The 21,446-nt window shown below is 39.7% G+C and overlaps 1 protein-coding gene across 3 annotated transcripts in view; it reads right to left on the reverse strand.

The window, feature by feature from the left end:
• Window positions 1-21,446, reverse strand: part of CDH8 (cadherin 8) — a 159,758-nt gene that overhangs the window by 59,578 nt on the left and 78,734 nt on the right. For all 3 annotated transcript variants that reach the window (XM_077786269.2, XM_085589455.1, XM_085589456.1), the window contains 3 exons: window positions 8,065-8,232; window positions 4,214-4,401; window positions 1,272-1,525 (listed from right to left, as the gene is read on the reverse strand). In XM_077786269.2, coding sequence (XP_077642395.2) covers window positions 1,272-1,525; window positions 4,214-4,401; window positions 8,065-8,232 — 610 coding nt within the window. The remainder of the gene's footprint in view (window positions 1-1,271; window positions 1,526-4,213; window positions 4,402-8,064; window positions 8,233-21,446) is intronic.

The following is a 21,446-nucleotide window of genomic DNA, read 5'->3' on the forward strand; positions in this document are numbered from 1 at the left end:
GCATCATCTGAAAATCTCAGAGGTCCCATCTCTAACTCATTCAAAACTCCTTCAAAAAACCCCATAATCGAGTCTGCCTGCAGGCCCTGCCCAGACCTCCCAGCATCCCCCTGTCCATCCCTGGTGTCCGAACGCTCCTGGAGCTGTGGCAGCCTCGGGGCTGTGCCCATTCCCTGGGCAGTGCCAGCACCTCTGGGGACACAGAACCTTCCCTGATCTCCAGATGTTCCCTGGGTGCTGTCTCTGACCCAGGGAGGGGAGATCAGAGCTGCCCCTCAGGAGGAAGTTCTGTAAAACTCAAACATACTCTCCCAGCATCTTCACACGCAAGTCCTAAAGCATCCAAACATGTTGGCAATTCTCAATTTCTAATTCTGAAGATACTATACTATGATAAGTGTCATGCAGGGCCTCTATGTAAAGGTTTAAAGTCCAGCTCTGCAACAAACCTGATGGAAGTGACAATGATTAGAAAATCACAGTGATAGAAAATGATGAATTATAACAGCTGACATCATCCTCTCATCGTCCTGATGCTGCCTGGCCTAAATTCCCTGAGGCAGCAATGCACAGTGATGACAACTATTAAATAGACTCTCTCCACATATACTTTTGCTATGAATTTCACATTTTAGTATTGGTTTTCCTAATGTTTTAGCAGGCAGTACTACAGAGCAGAATGTGCTCTGGAACACTTATCACACCATCCAATCACTACCAAAGAGGAGGGGAACATGTGTGCCCATAAAATTAGATAAAACTCACTGATCTGATCCTACTGGAATAAAATATTTTGTTCAAATTAGATCAAAAAGGGAAAATAGTATAAACTGAAGATGCAGAAGTCATATGGGCATAATCATCTGTGACTTTTGTATCTTTAAACCAGGAATGGGTTTAGACAAAGGGATACAAAATACGTTTTAACAACTCTACAACTGGCGTGGCATAAACTCAGTATTGTTAATGCAGACACTATTAGATTATTTAAATTCACTGCAGAGATACTCTCTGATGATTCAACCCCATCCAACCTCATTTCTCATAAGAACCACTCACATTTCTTATTTTCACTGCATTCCTCTGTTTTATAAGACCACTATTGCAAGGAGCATTTGGGGACCTTGAAAATGATCTGAGCTGGTAAATCTAACATCACAAACCAAATCCTACCCAGGAATTTTCCCATAAAAAGAACAGCAGGAAAACAGTCACACAGTGAGTGGGGTCAGCCAGTAGCATTCCCAAAGAACACCTGCAAGCAGCCCTACCTTATAGGGCTGGAAGACACGTCGGGATCATGGGCTGCCACCTGCCCCAGCACGGAGTTGAGAGCAGCATTTTCATGTACTTCCAGGAGGTAAGTGGGTGAGGAGAAGACTGGGGGCTCATCAGCATCCTCCACCACGATCTTCACGGTTGCTGTGTCCTTGAAGGGGCCCCCGCTGAGGAAGCGAGGGTCAATGTGGATGTTGGCTGCCTCCACCTTCAGGGTGTAGGACTTTTTGGTCTCAAAGTCCAGTGGCTGTTGAGAAGGATAAAGATAAATGTCATTTATTGATGGCCACAGAAAACAAGTGCTAGAAATGCTGATGGATGGGAGTTATGTGCATTTTTAAGCCCATGAAATGAGTTTTAATGCAGTTATTTCCCTCTCCCAGAAATTCAACCTCCAGATTTTCTAGGCACATACTGATATCTATTTGTTTACCAGCCTCAGAGAAAACAGCACTGTTTCCTTGTTTTTCACAAGAAATTTACTGAAATATTCCCTCTCGTGAATTACACCATTACAATTACATATCAGACATACACTACAAATTTGTTTGGGATGACACAAGTTGCATACCAATAATGCACTTCATCAGTGCTTTCCTGGCTGGAGATAAGAAAATAAATTCCACTGGCTTCACAAAGAATAAATATTTTATTACTTCCAGAACAATGTGAGAAATGCAAAGAACTAGAAATTATTATTTGTTGGACAGAAGAGGCAAAATGTAGACCTAATCATATGAGAAGGTACTTCAATATTCTTGCACTACAAGTACCTCTGTATTTCCATTTATAGGAGTAAATGAGGTAGACCTCTCTCAGGAATTTCTAAAAACCGTAGCAATTTCTACTTTAGTATCTTTTATCTTTATTTTTTTCCCCACAGACAGAATCACAAAACAAATTACTTTACTCTATCAATATACCTGCCATGTTACCACTGCTTTTTACTATTTTACAGTCCTATATTAACTCATAAAAGATGAAAACTCAGTGGATTTAAGGGGCTGAAACACCAAATAAACCCCAAATCTGTGACACTTTTGAGTGTTAGACTTTTTCATTATGGGAGATTCAAGTTTGTGTCTTGAAGCACATCAGTATATTCACTTCATAATTCTCTTGTGTCTCACAACGATTCAAATTTCAAAGATGCAAATTGCCAAGCACTGGAAAGATATTAAGATTTGCATTATAATGTCTCAGGGATAAAAAAAAGAGGACATAGACACTCTGAATCTGTAATGCAAATACCAGCAAGAGCACAAACAGGAATCTTCAGGAAGTCTGTCAAAGCCTTCAATATGTATATCTTCAAATTCTGTTGATTTTTTTCAGGTATGAATCAAGCTCTAATGGGATTTGCTCTTTCTCACAAATTCTAGTAAACACAAGAAAATCTTGCTTCTTTTGCACCTCTTAAATTAGTATGCTTTTGAAATTATGAATGGGGATTTATAAATCAGCATATTCACAATTTGCCAATCATGGCTCCTGTAGCACTTTTTCAATTGCTTTTCATAAGCTTTACAGAAATGACAGCACCCCAATACATTTAGTCATGCTTAATCAGAATATCATATTGAAAATTTACTCAGCATTGTCTAAAGCCCATGATTTTATGCTGAAGAAAATCTGTTGGTGAGCAGTACCCTCCATACATCATCTAGTGGACTAGAACCAAAATTATTATTGCTGTCAAAATGAAAATATGAAACAACATTATGGTTGAGATTCAGTTATGAAATAAAGCCAAGGGAAGTGGGGCAAAAGGCTAATTGCCTCAGCTTACAAGAGAGGCCACAGCATACAATAAATAACAGTAAGGAAGAGCTGGGATGTATATCATAATTTTCTCTTTAGAAAAACAAATGTGAATTTAGATAAATATACATCCATTTATTATAAATCTACAGTGCTGACCTACTCACTGAGAAAGAGAAAACACAAAGTTTTGACAGGCAATCTGCCTGACCTCTTTAATGACAGGTACAAGTGGAATATTAATTACCTGTGCTCATTGGATTCACCTTTTCTCACTGGAATATCATGGTTTGGGTTTTGCTTACTTTTGTTTTTTATAAACAAAGATTCATTTAGAGTGATCTGTGCTATGCAGTTAAAACCCTCTGCCACTGCTATAAATTATATTAATATCCTTTTTCAGAACACAGCATGAGGAACAGCTTTTTCTCCTTCCCTGGAAAATAATGACAAATAAATCTGCAATTAATGTTTCTCTGGCTTTACTAGAGGAGTTGAATTCTATGCTGCCTCTCCCCATATTTCTGTACATAATTGGGTGGTGTTTTTGTTGTGTACATGCAAATACCCCACCTTATACACATCAAGACTGTAAAAGCATAGAAGAGATAGCATGGTTTTCATTAGGGCCCAAATTTGGCATTTCTCACGTGAAACTACTGAAAATTCACTGAAATCCCTGTTCATTGGGTGAAGACAGTTCAACATGAGAGACAGGTAGAAGACTAAGCTCTCACATATCAGGTAATTTAATTAATGCTCTGTGATTTATTTTTCTCTGAACAGCTACACAGGAAATCAAATAATTGAGAGAAGTTACTTGATGAATACTCAGCCAAGATTTTTCAGAAGTTTAAACCACCACCACAGTGGAATTTAATCTACTCTTCTCCTTTGGATCCAAGGAAGCAGAATCTGCACGATGCAACCACATGGGAGCCTGGATAAGATTAACATTTCCAGCACCCATGGATGTCTCCCCAGTGGTCAATTTTCTCTATGAAAATTCAGAAGAACATGGCCAGTACACCCCTTTTCATCTCTCCACTGGCTTGACACCTCATCCATAGATAAGAGAATCCCTGGAAATCCAGCATCTTCTGACAGAGCCAAATCTGGCTGGGTAGTTGCATGTACAATGAACATTTATGTTTTTAACAGAGATATGATTTACCTTTCTCACTCTAATAATGCCGTCCTGAGTTTGGGCATCTGTAGTAATCTCAAATACATCCATTCCATCTCCTTCAATAATATCATAGGATGATTTAGCATTTTCTCCGATATCCAGGTCATTTGCTTTCACCCTTCCTATTGGTTCACCAAGAGCAACATCTTCCATTACTGAGAAGTGATAGAGACCTTACAAATAAGAGGAAAAGACTAAACATTAAAGCTGGTCCCAACGTCCCCTGTGTGCTCTTCAATGTTTACAGGTCCCCAGTGCCAACTCTTGAGATGAGCAACTGATCCAAGCCCCATTTACACAAGTTATTGCCTGGAAGCAGCAGAGCATGGTCCTCACACAAGAATATTCACTTTACTGCAGGTGAGTGTCTTTTCCATTCCAGCAGTCTCCTCCTCCTGCCTTGCAGGGATGTTTTGTGTTGGCAAACACAAGTATTGAGCTCCTTTCAACACTGCAGAACTTACCTTTTTATACAGATGTTTTATTGACAAGGAGTTACAATTCAACCAAGAAACTTTTGCTTTTACTTCACAACAAATTTTCACATAACTTGAAATATTTACTACTTTTTAAAATGCAATTTAAGTTTGTTTAAACTCTTCCACCTCTCTTTTGTGGTAAGAAACTAATCAGGAAACATTCAAGGAAACTCCCTTTTTTTTTACTGGAAACAACTTTTCATAGTAAACATTACTGTGTTTCCTATTTGTTGCAGAGTTCCACTAAAATCCATTTGAAATTGCTATTCAAATTGTTGGCATTTTATTTTTTGTTACACCTGCTTCAAACTTTTTAAGCAAAAAAGCATCAAAAATCTATTTAAATATATTATTTTAGGTAGATTTTTTTTAAGGCAAAATACCCATTTTCTTTTGTATCTCCCTGCTCTTAACAGTACTCTAAAAACCAGAAGATAAGCATTTTATACCCACAATTCCTTCTAGAGTCCTTATATTTCTACCTCTTTATAATATACTCTCATTGAAGTTAAGGCTAATGCTTGGTCTAATCAAACAAAATGCTGCTCAGGAGTTAAAATAGGCAAAAAGAATTCAAGGATAATAGAAGAGACCATTAAAACAGTTTTTAACATGGGATTCTGGCTTTGTTCTTCTCTGTCCTCCCTGATGTTCTAAGACAATCTGTTAAGTGCAAGTAATAATTTGCCAAAAACAATGTTCTGGAGTTGTTGTTTTACCTGTTGTAGTTGATTGCAGTAGCAACAGCTGAAAATAGGAAGGAGACTCAGGAATTCATAAATACATGTATTAGCTACACAATGAAGTCCCAAAGTGACTTGTTTCTAATGTTCCTAGGCTAAATTATTAGAGATAATTTGGAGATCATCAAGATTCCTCAGAATATCTATAATGGCTCAAAAACAATGAGCAGCCAAAGCAATGAAGTGCCTTGGGAGATTAAATTAAGCATTCATCATTTACACTGCTGTCCACACTTTGTGGTCTGAATCTCCAGGCACAGCTGATTGCATTGTTAACTTGAAATTTTGCTCTCAGATTTATTAAAATAGTTTACAAAATATTAAGGAGAAAATTAAAAATTATGATGCAGCTTACTCTTTTACTCAAATTCTTCTTCAGAATTATGAATTTTGTCATAGTGCTGAGCTGACCAAAATATCCACACTGGGCACCTTTGAAAGCCTTGGGTTTCCACAGCAGTGCACAGTTCCTCTCATTACAATTCTGTGGTAAACTGCCAGGTTAAAAACTTCAGTGACTTATAAAATGCCTCTAAAATTATTTCAGAGAGATCACAGAAGTAGTGAAAGTTCATCTTTTTCATTTCTAAAACCCAGGAGACTAACGCTCTGAAATCAAACCATAAATATACATTTCTGTCCTGCCTGGAAACAATAACCCGATCTAACACCCTGTTTCCCGAGCTCATTACCATTTATTGTGCAAGCAGTATGTCTTACATCTTATGAATTTCGATTTCATTCTGGCTAGGCTTATTGTAAGTTTGATCCTTTCTTATTTTCCTTTCCAGGCAAACACAAACTGTGCTTCAACAGTGAAAAAAAAAAAAAAAAAAAAAAAAAGTCAGACTTGCTCAGCTCTTGTCCAAGGGCAGAGTTGTGGCTAATCTGTGGTACTGGGCAGCCAGCTCAGAATGCTGCCTTTTAAAACATAGAATTTATAATAACACCCAGCTCTAAAGTTACTATGGCTCATAATTAAAGCAATAAATACAAAATACTCAGTGATAAAACCAGCAGGGTTTTTTCCTAAAGAATTTGCATAATGGTCAGTGGGTATTCCCAGGAGGAAGCTCAAATCCTGCAGGATTCAGAGGCAGCACCTTCCTTGTTGCTGCAGGAAAACTCATCCAGGAGCAAATGCATTCCAGGGATAAGGATGCAGCCCTGCTGGTGCCCCCAGTCAGTGCCACTGTGCCCAAAAGCACTGGGAAAGGGCAGCTTCACCCCCACAAGCTGTGCTCCTGGGTTTGGATCCTGCCCCAGTTTGGACCAGCAGTGCTGCTGAATTTCAGGTCAGATTTTTGCCACGTTGGGCTTTCTGAGGCAGTGCTGGACAATAGAAATGCCAGGTAAGCTGGCAAAGGCAGGGCTGTGCTCCCTGAGCTGGAGCCACAGGACACTGCAGGTATAAAAGTGACATCCCTCTGCAGGCTGGTGATAGAGTTCATCTCTAGGCATTGCATTGTTAGGGAAATTCTTGGAAAACACTAACACACAGGGAAAGGCAATGCAATGGGACACAAAGTAAAAAATTAATGCATTTCCTGCTTTATGAGAGAAAACCTTTTATTGTGCAGAGTGCTTATCTGTTAAAACCCACCAAGATGAGGTAATAAAATATATATTTTGAAAATAAGCTTTTGCCTCTGCTTATTTGTATTAGAATTCTCTCTCTCTCTCCATTTCTATGTACATTTTCTACAGGCTACAGAAGCAGATTTATCATATGCTGAGCACTAGGACAAACCCATTTTACTCTGTGTCCTCAGAAGAGGGCAAAAGTGGAGCTGAAGTCATCCATAGATGGAAAAAAATTAACTGTACACTGGGTCTTCGAGCAGCTTTTTAGAAAAACATACTTATAAGAAAACAAAAAATGATGAAAAATCTAGATGCAGCCTCAAATACTTTTAACTTTAATTTTCCAGAAGAAGCTGGGTAAAATGCTACAGTTATAATAGTGTATTAGGTTGCACCCGCTCCAAATAAAATCAATCCAGTCATTATGCTTTTCTTCCTCTTTTTTTCTTTTTTGTCTTCATCTTGAAAATAGACTACAAAGCTTGAAGAGAATCTCAGCAGGTTGCCAAATCATTTTAACCTAGCTCAGCAAGATACCCATTGGAACCACAGTAGAAAATATGGATTTTGAATTAAAGATCAACAATTATCTAGATTCAGACTTATCTCCTTTGTTTTCTTCAGTATTGCCTAATTAGTCAAGGCTTTTATTCCTTTTATCTGTTATATGTGTCTTTTACTGGTGGTGTCACTTGTCTGAATGAGATGGAAGCAACAAAGCACACAGAAACAACTGCACTGAGAGGAAATGAATGTTTTCAGCAGTCTCCGGGTCCTTTTTGGTGGATGTAAGAGGGGTAACAAGGAAGGCAGAGATCTGTACACTGTTGTGGACATAACGCCCTCTTTCCTAAGCTCTTAGTCAGGCAGAGGACGATTAACCTTTCTCTAGTCACAATTTTATCTTTTAAATTACATTAAAAACCAAGGCAATATGAAGATAAAAAAATACTTGATCTTAAAAAAAAAAAAAAAAAAGAGAAACATTAGCTTCTCAAATAGAAGCACACACACATATAATGGCACTTACTCTGTGCAAACTTAGGAGGATTGTCATTCACATCACTGAGGGTAATTGTCACTGTTGTCGTTCCAGAGAGTCCACCCATATGTCCTCCCATGTCCTTTGCTTGGATGACCACAAAATATTCTTCTTTGGCTTCTCTGTCCATGTTGGGAAGAGCTGTTTTAATTATAGCTACAATAGTGGGGGGGGGGGGGGGGGAAGAAACAAATTCAGTTTGCAGCTGTTTTTATGGATACATGCAAATATTGGTATACAAAAAAATGTCCAAGGTCCAGTTAGGTTGCCTCTTAATACAAAGGATGAAAAAGAATTGGAGATTTTGAAAAAATTGTATTAGAGGTCACTTACCTTGATTTAATTAGAAGTGCACTGAAACTGTGGTTCAAAACCCAAGAATTAATCATGGATCTGATACATATTTCTTTTTCATTTTATTCCTGACAAACTTCGTAGTTTCTGCCCTGCCTCCCACAGAAATCCATCTTTTCCCCACAGAATTCCCAAACAGAAGACAACCACATAGAAAGCTGACTCTGTGAACACTATAAACCACATTTGTTCAGATTGTTTGAAATAATTTAAACCCAAACCCGTTATTTAATCTGCTCTTGTGCATATTTCAGGCTACAGCTGTTCTCTTTAGTGTTAAACTGAGTGCTTAAACTTGAACAGGAGAAAGACTCCACACTGCTCAAAGGAGGTCACCTGTGGTACAACCTCAGGAAGCTGCCATCACCTACTTTATAAGGTTAGAAGCTTTTAAACCTACAGAAGTTCAATGATCTGCTGTGTACCAAACTATAAAATGTCAGTGGGCTGAAGGAAACATCAGCAATGGAGAGTTAGGTTAATTCCATGGCCAGATCCACGGTAAATTCCTAGAGATTTCAGGGACATGTAGTAGAAGAAATAATCAAATAATTTTTTCTTTCCAAAATTTTTCCACCTGTAATGTGGTATTACATTCACATTATGTATTTAAAGTGTAATCCTAAATGTTTAAATTAATCCTAAATGTTTAAAGGTAAATTTAAATAGTGCTCACTGCAGTTTAGTAAAGTCCACCATAGTCATAAGATCATTACACACTAAAGACGCTCCACTAAACTTAGGGAAAACAATTCAAAATGTTCCATTGAAATATGGCTTTTTTTAATCAATTAAAAAGGAAATAATGTTTCCTTGCACATATTGACAGTAACAACAAATCTTTGGTTTAGTTTTGCTTTCTTTGTTGGGATTGGAATAGCTGTGGAGGCTTCATCTATCTCAATCTTTTGTCTAGCACAGGTTCTACTAACCAAGATTTTTAGGAAAGACACTCTGAGTGAAATGCTGAGATTACCTATTCATGTAGAATAAAGGAATAGTCTTGTTGCATTAATAGAGATGCCTTTTAGTAAATTCTAAAAGCTTCAAATTATAAAGAAAATGCTAATATTTATGAAATATACATTTATCTTTAACAATATAATACTAAGAACCTGATCACACCTTCTTTTCATGGCTGGGGACCACACTAAGAGCCAGGGGGTGTAAGGCATTTAAAATAAAGCAATACACTTCCTCCATAAACCTCCCAATATAACATAAAAGCAGGCTTGGAACCTACACTCTTGTAATTTTTTTCCATGAAATGTTTTTTGTTGTTGCCTCACATATTTTATAATTCTGCAGGGAAACAAAACCTCTGCCTTAGGTGTGCAGCAGCTGAGGCAGAGAAATCTCTTGTTCCTGAGGAACTCGGAGCCACAGGAGGGCTGGGGTTGGAAGGGACCTCTGGAGATCAGCAGGTCCAGCCCCTCTGCCAAGGAAGGGTCTCCTACAGCAGGTGACACAGGAACATGAGCAGAGGGACAGGAAAACTTTCAATTAGTGAGTTTTCATTCCAGAACAGGCAATAAAAAGCCCACCATAAGTGGGGTTTGGAGCCTCAAGACCCATGGCCCAGCAGGTGAAAGTGCCCCAGGAGGGGGCCCACATTTATTCAGCCCACACTGAAGAAAATGCTTATGTTAAGTTTTCTGAGTGAAAACAGGGGAACAATAAACCCCATTTATCAGATTTGATAGGTGCAAAATATAGTCAGTGAAGGAGTAGGGTCATTTCCTCCATGGCAGCCTGGATAAGGAAAGTAAATGATGCTTAATTCTAAAAGCATCTGACAGTTGTGGCTGGTTTGGACTGACTGGGTTACTATTGATGAATAATAATGATGTATTCTGCAAATAAGTCTATTGTTATAAGTGAAATGACTCATAAAAAGCATGCTAATGCAAACCTAGGCTATCAGAATTTGGTCCACATTCATTTTTTTTTCACTAATATAGCAGATCCAAATATCAATGAACCCTTATTTCAATAGGGCTTGCATTAAGCATACTGTACTTTATCTCCATTATTTTTTTAGGCAGAGTTTCTATGTTTGTTTGTATTTTTAACCTAATTTACATAGTGAATTCTAGCCTACAGATGAGTTGTAGGAGATGCCATATTTTGTATTCTGCAGTTTCCACCAAGAAAAGTCAATTATTTCACTAAATTGATGTTTTTTCCCAGACAGGTATTTTAATTTGTCTCTTGATGCATTGAACAGTTTAGCCCTTGCCTATGGTTTGAAATATATCACACAGATTAAATATCTTTAGAAGTGCCAAGAAAAAAATTAAAATTTTGGCTTTTAAGACATACAAATTTTTGGGTTCCTTTTCTGTATAAAGGTACTAACACAAGCTGTTGTTTCAACAGTTTTATACACATCCACTGTCACAGACCATAAACCACTGCCAGAAGCTGAGTCGAAGTCAAGTTTCAATTTCAAATACAATAAAACTCTAAAAAGAAGTTTACTGTTTAAATTACTGTAAGAGGAACTGAAGGTTTTTAAGAACCAAATCTATCCAAATTACATGGACTGATTGTTACCACTACATTCAGAATCTATAGAATTGAGGTCAGCAACAGGGAAGTGTTGATACCTCTTAGGAGGCAAATTTCTAAACACCAAAAAGCTCCATCCTCATCTATCATGATCAAGACAAATACAGGCTAAGAGAGTTCTGCATATAGAATCTCAAGGATATTTATTTGCTCTTTTGCTTTATTCACCAGTCCTCAGGAAGCACTGAAACCATCTGTTTATTTTTAGAACACAACCCAGGCTCACCAAACACCAACACACACCCAGCACACAGAACATTAACTCACTGAGCATTCAACCTGCTCTGCTTCAGTTCAGCTCAGAAACAAATGGAGAATAAAATCATAATCACTTTCAGCATGCAGTGATGGATGAGAAGGAGATGTGCCAAACAGGAGTAGTTCAAAAGAGAGAATTACCATAAACTAATGTAAGGCAGGTAGATGCCTGTTGAAAGATTGTATTCAGAACAGTTATCAATGGCTTACTGTCAAGTGGAGAGATGGATGACGTGGTTCATGGGGTTTGTTCTGCTTCTAGAATCATTCAATATTTCCTGAAAGCCAGAAGGCAGGGAGAACTTATCAAGCCTTTCAGATGACACGAATTTGGGAGCCATTGCAAGTACAGGAAGAACAGGATTAGAGTTCAAAACAATTTTCACAATTTGGAGAGTCTAAATTAGCAGGATGCAACTCAATTTGGCAAGCAAAAAGCATTTTTGTGTGAGGGAAACAATTAACTTCCCAATTACAATAGAGCAGATGACTCATAAGACAGAAGAGAATGTGGAGTCAAAATGAGCTGAATGAGAGACAACAGCAACTTGCTGATAAAAGTGCTCAAGCATTTCCTGCTGTATTAGTTAGTGTGTTATGTGGAAGAACTGTGGAATAATCTTTCCAGTGCACTCATACAGGTAAGGCTGCAGCTGGAACAGTGGGTCCAGTTTTGAGAAATATTGATTTATATAGTCAGGAAAGTATAAGGAAAGCCTTTACAGCCAAATATGTAAAAATTAGTGGGTGCTACTCTCCTTTTCCACTGGGGATAAGAGAAGACATAATGGACCTAAAATATAATCCCAAAATGAGTTTCAGCTGCACCAAGAGAGATTTCAGTTGAACATTAGGGGAGTACACACAGAAGGCTGCCTGTAGAATTTGCAGTGTTCCCATTCCTGCAAGTTTTTAAGAATGTATCAGTCAACCATCTTCCCCTTACAGAATGGGAAGGGAAAGTCTCATTCTTTCTGGGGCCAATGGCACTCACTGAATTCTCACTCAAGGTTCCTTCTCTCCATAATGTCTAAGTCAAGACTTTGTCTCCTTGTAGCCTGTAATAATTCCCAAACCTTGCTGCCATGAAAACATCCACAGACATGTGGTACAACCACTGAACACCCCCCAGAACTTCCCTACAGATCCTCTCCCTCAAGCTGGAAAGATCAAGAAACAGCTTGGAAGATAAAGAAGTCAAGGAGCAAACTATTCCTCCCAAGGATGAAACATCCAAATATTGAAGTACCCTTCTTTTTTTTTAGCTGAGTTGCTTTTCCTGAACATCCATCGCAGTCCCACTGCAAATAAAGCAGCTGCAGAAGGGGATTTACTTTTGCAGTGGTCCTGACTGCACACATTGAGCAATTTGCACAATCTGCCTCACAACTTGAATCAGTTAAAATGCATCCCTAGGGACTACATTCAAAAACCCATTTGGAAGAATATCCACATCTCACTCTGAAACAGTCCAGGGGAAAGGAAGAAAAGTGGCAAAGGCTGCAGCTCATGAAAAGAAAGAAGTAAAAAAAGCAACGGAAAGAAGGACCTGGCTTTCACTTTTGTCTCCATTTTTTTAAGGATCTCTTTATGATAATGCTATAAAACTATACATAATAATAATTGAGCACATGGAACAAAACCAAGCAAGCACTATGCAGAATTGGAACCTGGCCCTGAAAAGCCTTTCTCAAACATCCCATTCATCTCACACATGCTTTGTTGAAGACTTCCTGCTATTTCAACCTGCATACTTTGATACTTTGGAACTTTCCAGACTTCATTTTGCAAGAGCTAAGTAATTGCTTTGATCTTCCTTCCATGCTAGAATATTGGAGATTCTTATTAAATATAACAGCCATTTAGGACCCAAACTCCTGAAAATCAATCTTGCAATTTCTTCAGAGCCATGAGTGGCATTCTTTGTATTCCCGTGAAGCACAGCAACCTCAGTGATGTTTTAGCAGTCCATAAAAAAGGTTTACCTGGAGATCTGTGGAAAACCTATGCCACAATTTTTTAAAAATTTGTAGATCATATCTACCTTTACTCAAAGGTTAAAAAAATGTTGTTTGATGATGTCATACATGAATACTGATCCATTATTTTTAATTTTATTTACCTTTATCATAATCTCCATAATAAGAATTATCATAAAATCTTTTAATTTCTGGTTTTGTTTCTAAGCAAGATAGGAAAAATATCTGCAATTACTAGCAAGGCTGCCTAACTTTCTACAAAAGTTATTAATTACAGGAGTTGTATGAACTAAGACATTAAACACAGTAAAAATAATGACTAGCTAAATAACCAAATGCTATATTACATTTTACATTTCTGTGCCATTTTTGTATTTTCAATAGAGAATCTAATAGTGCATGTATTTTATTCTAATGCTTATTTTTAGAAAGTGTATGGGGAAGATGGCACTTTTTTGGTAAACAGAGAGCTCAAGGTTGAATGTGGTTTTATAAATTTGGGGCTTTTAACCTAGGATTTATTGTCTTTTTTTTTTTCCAGGCCACATTACTACAATTTTTGCAGTTTCTGTCCTTGTTTTCATTCTGAAATAGACCCTGTAAGTTTCTTACTGCATGTGAAATTACCTGCCTTTCTCTATCTGCGCTCTGCTAGAAGTATATCCTGTAGGACGTGACGATGGATAACACCTATTATAATGTTGCCTTTTTAATTCAGGTGAACTTGTCACTGGGTTTTAGAGAATGGGTTCAAAGCTTTCAGCTCTACTTACCAGCTGTTCCCTTTTCCCTGGGACCCTTTCACTGGCATGGTGAAAGGATCACTCTCTCACCAGCTGAGAACAAATTCAGTAAATAAACATTTGGCACTGCATTTACGACCTCGTTTCCTTAGGATTTTATTTGTAGCAATCTAATAGCTGTGATTACACCAGACACTTTACAGAAAGTAGCCTTGGATTCTTTTTCAGGTGCTTTCTAGCTCCAGCTGTGTAGTTCAAATTCCTCTCTCTAATTCAGGCCCTTGAAGCACATTATTTAGATATGTTGCCCGTTTTCCTAGTCAGCATGAGGAACAGTCAAGTTCAAAGTACCTCACGAGCATTCTGAAATGATGGAGCTATTGCTCTGAAATGCAAGAAATATATGTGGGATCAGCTTTTTTTGTTACTGCTATTATTTGATAAACTCAAGCAGCAAAAATCGCTTCTTTCCAAATGCCAATCTGCCTTGATCTTAAGCCACTCAGCTTTACCAGCTGCAGGCCAGCAGAATTGTTTCCAAATGTCTGTGCAGTGATTTTACACTTATTTTATTAATCAGCAAGGACAGCTCTTGGTGCCACTGAAGGGCCCCATCCTAAATCCCTGATCCATAATAGCTGCACTTTATCCTTGCAGCTAACGAGCCAGAGCTGCAGGACTGAGCGAGCTCTGCTCCGGCTCTGTCAGCCCAGCCCTCTCCTAATGGGCTGTCACCAAGACAGCTCACAGGGCCACCAAAAACTCGGTACAAACACCCTGACACCTCTCCTCGGGTTGCACAGACTATTTGGGACACAAAGACATGAAAAGATTCCCAGCAGTGGGAGAACAGCCCTGCTTCCAGCACTGTGCCCAAGTACTGCAACAGCAGCAAGCAGTGGGGTGCTCCAGGAGCCCTTGAGTGTGCTGGAACCACCCTGCTGCCCTGGGATGAGCTGGAACCACCCTGCTGCCCTGGGATGAGCTGGAACCACACTGCTGCCCTGGGATGCAGCTGGAACCACCCTACTGCCCTGGGGATGCAGCTGGAACCACACTGCTGCCCTGGGATGAGCTGGAACCACACTGCTGCCCTGGGAATGCAGCTGGAACCACACTGCTGCCCTGGGATGAGCTGGAACCACCCTGCTGCCCTGGGGATGCAGCTGGAACCACCCTGCTGCCCAGGGATGAGCTGGAACCACACTGCTGCCCTGGGAATGCAGCTGGAACCACACTGCTGCCCTGGGATGAGCTGGAACCACCCTGCTGCCCTGGGGATGCAGCTGGAACCACCCTGCTGCCCAGGGAAGGAGCTGGAACCACCCTGCTGCCCAGGGAAGGAGCTGGAACCACCCTGCTGCCCTGGGGATGCAGCTGGAACCACACTGCTGCCCTGGGATGAGCTGGAACCACCCTGCTGCCCTGGGGATGCAGCTGGAACCACCCTGCTGCCCTGGGGATGCAGCTGGAACCACACTGCTGCCCTGGGATGAGCTGGAACCACACTGCTGCCCTGGGATGAGCTGGAACCACACTGCTGCCCTGGGGATGCAGCTGGAACCACCCTGCTGCCCTGGGATGAGCTGGAACCACACTGCTGCCTTGGGATGAGCTGGAACCACCCTGCTGCCCAGGGGATGCTGCTCTCTGGGCTCCATGGATCAGAATGCTGCTGCACACACCTGCCTTCTTTTAGGGGAAGGTGTCCCTGCCATGGCAGGGGTGGAATGACATGAGCTTTAAGGTCCCTTCCAACCCAAGCCACTCTGATTCTGTGGTACTACAATTCTATGAAAAGGAGTTTCTACGCCCCTATTGCTAAAGCAGAACAACATCACCCATCCCAGTTCATACCTCTTTTTATTATTTCAGTTAGGAGTTTACTTACCTTTAAATCTGCAATAACTGGCTCAGCCATGGCAGCAGCAGTAGTCAATAAAATGAGCTGGAAAGCAGCAGCTCAATCCACGCTCTGACTCATGTCTAACAAGTACTTTCTCTACACTAATCCCATGAGGGTTTAGATCTAAAGTATTTAGAAGCTGAACTATTTAGGAAGGCTCTGTTGAACACGAGTGAGTTCTGTTCCTAGCAGCTCATTACTTTCCCCTTACAGTAGTAGATTCCTTCCTCGACCAAAACTGTTTCCCCATTTCTCTCCAGCCTGAAGTGCTTCCTTCCTTGTCATTGTATCATGAGTAATTACAAAAACAGTCCCTGTGTCTCTCTTTTATTAACACCTCTCAAATATTTGTGCAGTGATTTCATATCCTTCTTTAATCACCTCTGATCCCGTTTATACAAATTTAGTTCAATCAATCTTTCATTATAAGTAATATTCTCCTGACCTTAGCTACCCTGCTTTGAACTTTCTCAGTATCTCAGCAGTGGATTTTTTTTATGATGACAGCTCTTATCAGCCCTGCACACAATATTCTGAGGGCATCTTGTACCACTGGGAATGAGCTGGACATTAACAACCAGACAGAAGAAATAGCCTGAGCATCCCAACCATATTTGTAACTGAAAAGTAGCTTATTCCCTCTTGCTCCCTTATTTGTTTTCATTCTGCTGGACTCTATCATAAGGTCCTAATGCAGGCAAGACTGCAAATTAAAATAAAAGATGCAAACCTGTCTTCTGTTGAGTGACATTTTCATTCTTCCTAGGCCTATACATTTATGTTCTGATTTCAGAGATTCAACACTATGGACCAGAGAGAGCCATACTAAATTAAAAACTCTGCTGTTTAAAGCATGTGCTCTTCCAACTGCAAGTTGAACCAGGTATAGGAGAAAACCCCACAATTATCCACTCTCCAAAGATATCCATGTTCTATTAGGAGAGGCTTCCTCTTTCTGGGTCTGCTGACTCTTCCATCCATCTCTGCTGCACCTCCTTAAGCCTTGGCTTTGTACCAAATGCCCATATCCAAGATGGCACTGCTTAAATGCTGGTTTTTTTTCAGCCAAATTAAGTGTTTGTGCTCCATTAATCCCACGTGCTTTCCAGTGCAGTAGGGCTTTGCAGTAATTTGCCTTGTTCACATAACTACATTTCAGGTATGTGTAGGAGTGACATTATTTAAGTTCATGTGAAATGTAAATAAGTCAGACACAGCTGAAAATGTATTTCCTCTGCCATCCCTATATTGTAAAACACGGTGTCACTTCATGTTACTTTTCATTATGATAATCTTATTTTAAAGCTGACAGTCATGATTTAATATCCTTGAAAAAGCTTAAAAGTGAGAAGTGTACTCCAGCTACTTTTAGCAGTCTTAAAGAATCCCCTTTCCCAGCATTTGTATTGTCATCATTCAGATTATGAGAGAATCCATACAGCTTGTGTACCTTTGTAAATAAAACACACCAGGCAGGGAGCCTGGCATCACTTACTGAGATGGAACCATAATGATGTAAGGAATATATTTCTGCCCACCATGAGTTTTGTTACTAATCTGATGCCATAACATTGCAAGTTTTGGCTCTCACAGAAAGAAATCTAAATCTGTATATTTTTCATGTATTAATTATATCCTCCCTCTATCCAACAAAGCAGTGGACATAATAAAATTCACCTACAAAAAGCAAAAAATATTCAGAACAAGCCATCAAAAAAGCATTTACCCTAAGCCCCATTCAGAGCACTGAGTGTAAAATAACATCCAAATTACCTCCTTTCATGTGTCTATAACTCTTACAGAAGAACTTGCAAACTGGAACTGCAGCAATATATGCATTTTTCATCTCAGGTAATGGGAAATTATTGTTTTATGGGTCACTCACCAGCACTTGTTTCTTAGTGCCCAGCATTATAGAATTGTTACAGTGAGGAGGTTGAGTAATGTGGGTTCCAAAATGCAGGAGGGTAAACCCCTGCTTCCCTCCCATTTCCCCTCAAGTGTGACAGCCCCTCCTGAGCACAGGCACAAACCACGCCCTGCTCCTCTGCTCTCTCTTTTTGCTCTCAGGGTTCCAGAGGCAGAGCAATCAGGAGGCATGGCTGGGATCATTCCTCATGGCTGGGATCATTCCTCATGGCTGGGATCATTCCTCATGGGTCACTCTCCACCTGCCCTTAAAACCAAGCAGGAAGGTCAGACAATCCTCTGAGCCAGGAAAATCAAAAATCACAGGCAGTACTGCCCTGGTGCAGGTATCTGCACAGATCCACATTTACTCTTGGTTTCTAAGAAACAGGATAAAAGGCCAGTAATCTAGAAAACCTGTAAACAGATCAGCTCTCAATAGCTATACTTTTGATAACACTTGATACACTCCTATGAATGACAGAAAATATTTACATTCTGAAGTGAATTGCTCTCAGCCCATTTCTTGAAATGCTGATTCCATTTAGGGGAAGACACAATATCTGTGTTCAGAAACAATTCTGCTTCAAATTAACTGAAAAGACTTTCAACTTATCAGGGCACTAATGAAGTACAACCACAGAAAAAATGCAGCTATACATACATCCACATTCTCTCTCACACCCCAAAAAAATCCCAAACAACCCTCAGACCCTAAAATATGTACCACACTTGGAGGATCATCCTCAGGTTTGATTTGTTTAGTGTGATACACTATTATACCTGCTGTGCTTTAATTTGTACACTGTCACAACAGTATCCAAACAGCTTCCCACGTGAAAATCTCCCCTGAGGGTCCCGAGGACTACAAGAAAATGTGTTTTCCTGGCTTAGCTGCTGAGAGTTGTGATGGTTCACATTGCAAAGTTTGGACAAATAGAAAGAAACAAACATCTGCACACTTCGTATTTGCTTTGGACATTGTGGTTTAGAGCAATCTTTTTCACCCTGTGTATGTGGCTGCAGTTTCTACAAAACTACCTGCATCTGGTTTGATTAATGATTAAACTTTCATGTATATTTATATTTTATATGCCCTAAACAAACAGAAGTGTGCTGTTTGGTGAGAGCAGAATGATGATTCCACTACAGATAAAGGGCACTACACAGGGATGGCAAAGAAACAGGGAACAGCCTCAGCACAGAAACTCAGCCAGTTGCAGTGAATTAAAGAATATAATTTATGTCCTCCACAGATCTAGAAAAATGGGGCATATGAAAACATTTATTCACTCAGAAGCTGCTCCATTAGATGAAGCCACTTAGGGACTGTGGCCACAGTTGAATTCTTTGTCAATAAATTCCCCTTAGACACTAACATGTTATTTTCATGGTAACTGAACTGCTTTGCAAAGGAATATTTGTAGCTGGAAATGAAGGAAGGAGGGGGGAATTAATGCCAGTAAAACAGGAGCAAAACCCTGATTTTCAGGTTCACCAAGAGGCTTTGGAGCTCTCTCTGGCTTTTGTGATAACAGCAAACACTTTCCTAGGTGAGAAATAGTTACTTCTTTAGATTGATCATAAGGGTTTAATGCAATGCAAATAAGAAAAATGAGTAAAATGAAGCAATTTTTAACATTTGGAATATTTCTTTCAGGCCATTTTTCTGTGAAAGAAAATCTGTGTGGGTGGAGAATGCACTTCTCAGCTCCTTTAGGAAGTTGATGTGTTCCCATGCTAAGGCACTAACTTTCCTAAGTAGAAACTGAGAAAAACCTGACAGCCAATTCCCTTCTAATTAAGACAACTCACACAAATCATTACTGTATGCAATAATTTGTAATATTTAAGAAACCAAACAGTACATTTAGATACTTGAGATGGTCACAGGTCTGTTCAGAGTTGCATTTCCATTTGACTGTGACAAATGAGCCACAGGAACCAAGGGCCTTCACTAATAAACACTCTCTTAACACACTTATTTTTGGAACAAGCTGCTCTTTTGCCATTGTACTGTGCTAGAATTTTTCTCTGTAAAACTCTATTTTACATGCAGTGTAAAAGTAAAAGGCTGAATCACATTCCAGAGATCCCTTTCACATTTAGGATAGCTGTCCTTCAACCAGAAAAACCTACTTTGGACTAATCCATTAATATTTATTGATGCACACTATTTACATAAAGTCCTATAAAGTTAGGTCATTTCTAGGAATGGGAAATAATTTTTCCATGCAATTTCATCAGAAAGATTTCAAGAAATTCCAGCTTTTAAAGCTTACAAGAGTACTGTGTTTAATGTTGATGAGAAAACTTAGTTCACTTAATCTATCAAAATCATCCTTTAATAATTTTCTGAGCATTTTTTTTATAATTTTGTTACTCTGCACAAGGACAGGAATTTTTACTCCTGTTTTACTTCTTTACAGCTGTATAAATTCAGGTAGATATATGTATGTTTTAAAAAGAGTTTTAGTTTTCTTCTCCTTAGGAGATCACTAGTAACAGGTGACAGAATATTAGAAATATTATCAAATCACCTTAAAATTTGCTTTTTACACATAAAGAATGAACTAAATGAATTAGCTGTATGGACAACCTATGTACAGAAAACAAGAGGGAATGGATTTATTGGCACTTCTTTCAGATGACTTTCAAGGCTACAAAACCACAGAGAAATAAAGTCACCCTAAATACATGCTAATAAAACTTCACACCAACACTCACGATTGATGTTCTTTCTCTCCTCAAATTGATCCAACCAATCAAGAAAGAAAAAGAATTTTCAATGAAAACATGAAATATATTCACTAAATTCCCAAGCTAAACTGTACTTTAGCTGGGAATGCTGTAGGCTGATGTTGAACATTACATTATGCTCCTCAAACCCCTCAGGTCAAGCCCTGCATTCTCTGAGCAGTTTTGTCACACAGCTCCTCCTCTGCCTTCAGCTGCACCAGTAACTTCTGTGACATTGCCATCACCATCACCCCATCACTATTAATCCCTGTTTTTCCGATGTTTTTCCCCAAGATCAAACTCTGAGGAACACAAGTGAGATCTGAGTTACACCTGGGTGATGAGATACACAGAATTACAGAATTCACAGAATGACTGGGTTGGAAGAGACCTTCAAGATCATCGAGTCCAACCGAGCCCCAACACCTCAACTAAACCCTGGCACCCAGTGCCACATCCCAGCTTCATTAAACACATCCAGGGATGGTGACTCCACCACCTCCCTGAGCAGCCACTCCAGAACTTTATCACTCATTCTGTAAAAAACTTTTTCGTAATGTCCAACAGATATTGCCCCTGGCACAGCTTGAGACTGTGTCCTCTGGTTGTGTCTGCTGCCTGGAGAAAGAACCCAACCCCACCTGAGCACAGCCACCTTTCAGGGAGCTGTAGAGAGTGATAAGGTCACCCCTGAGTCTCCTTTTCTCCAGACTAATCAACCCCAGCTCCCTCAGTTGTTCCTCACAGCACTTGTGTTCCAAGCCTCTCACCAGCCTTCTTGCCTTCTCTGGACATGTTCAAGCATCTCAATGTCCTTCCCAAACTGAGGGGCCAGAACAGGACACAGCACTCGAGCTGTGACCTCACCAGTACCAAAGACCTCCCTGCTCCTGCTGGCCACACCATTGCTGA

This window comes from Lonchura striata, chromosome 11 (genome assembly GCF_050655825.1).
Source record: "Lonchura striata isolate lonStrDom1 chromosome 11, ASM5065582v1, whole genome shotgun sequence".
NCBI classification, from domain to species: Eukaryota; Metazoa; Chordata; class Aves; order Passeriformes; family Estrildidae; genus Lonchura; species Lonchura striata.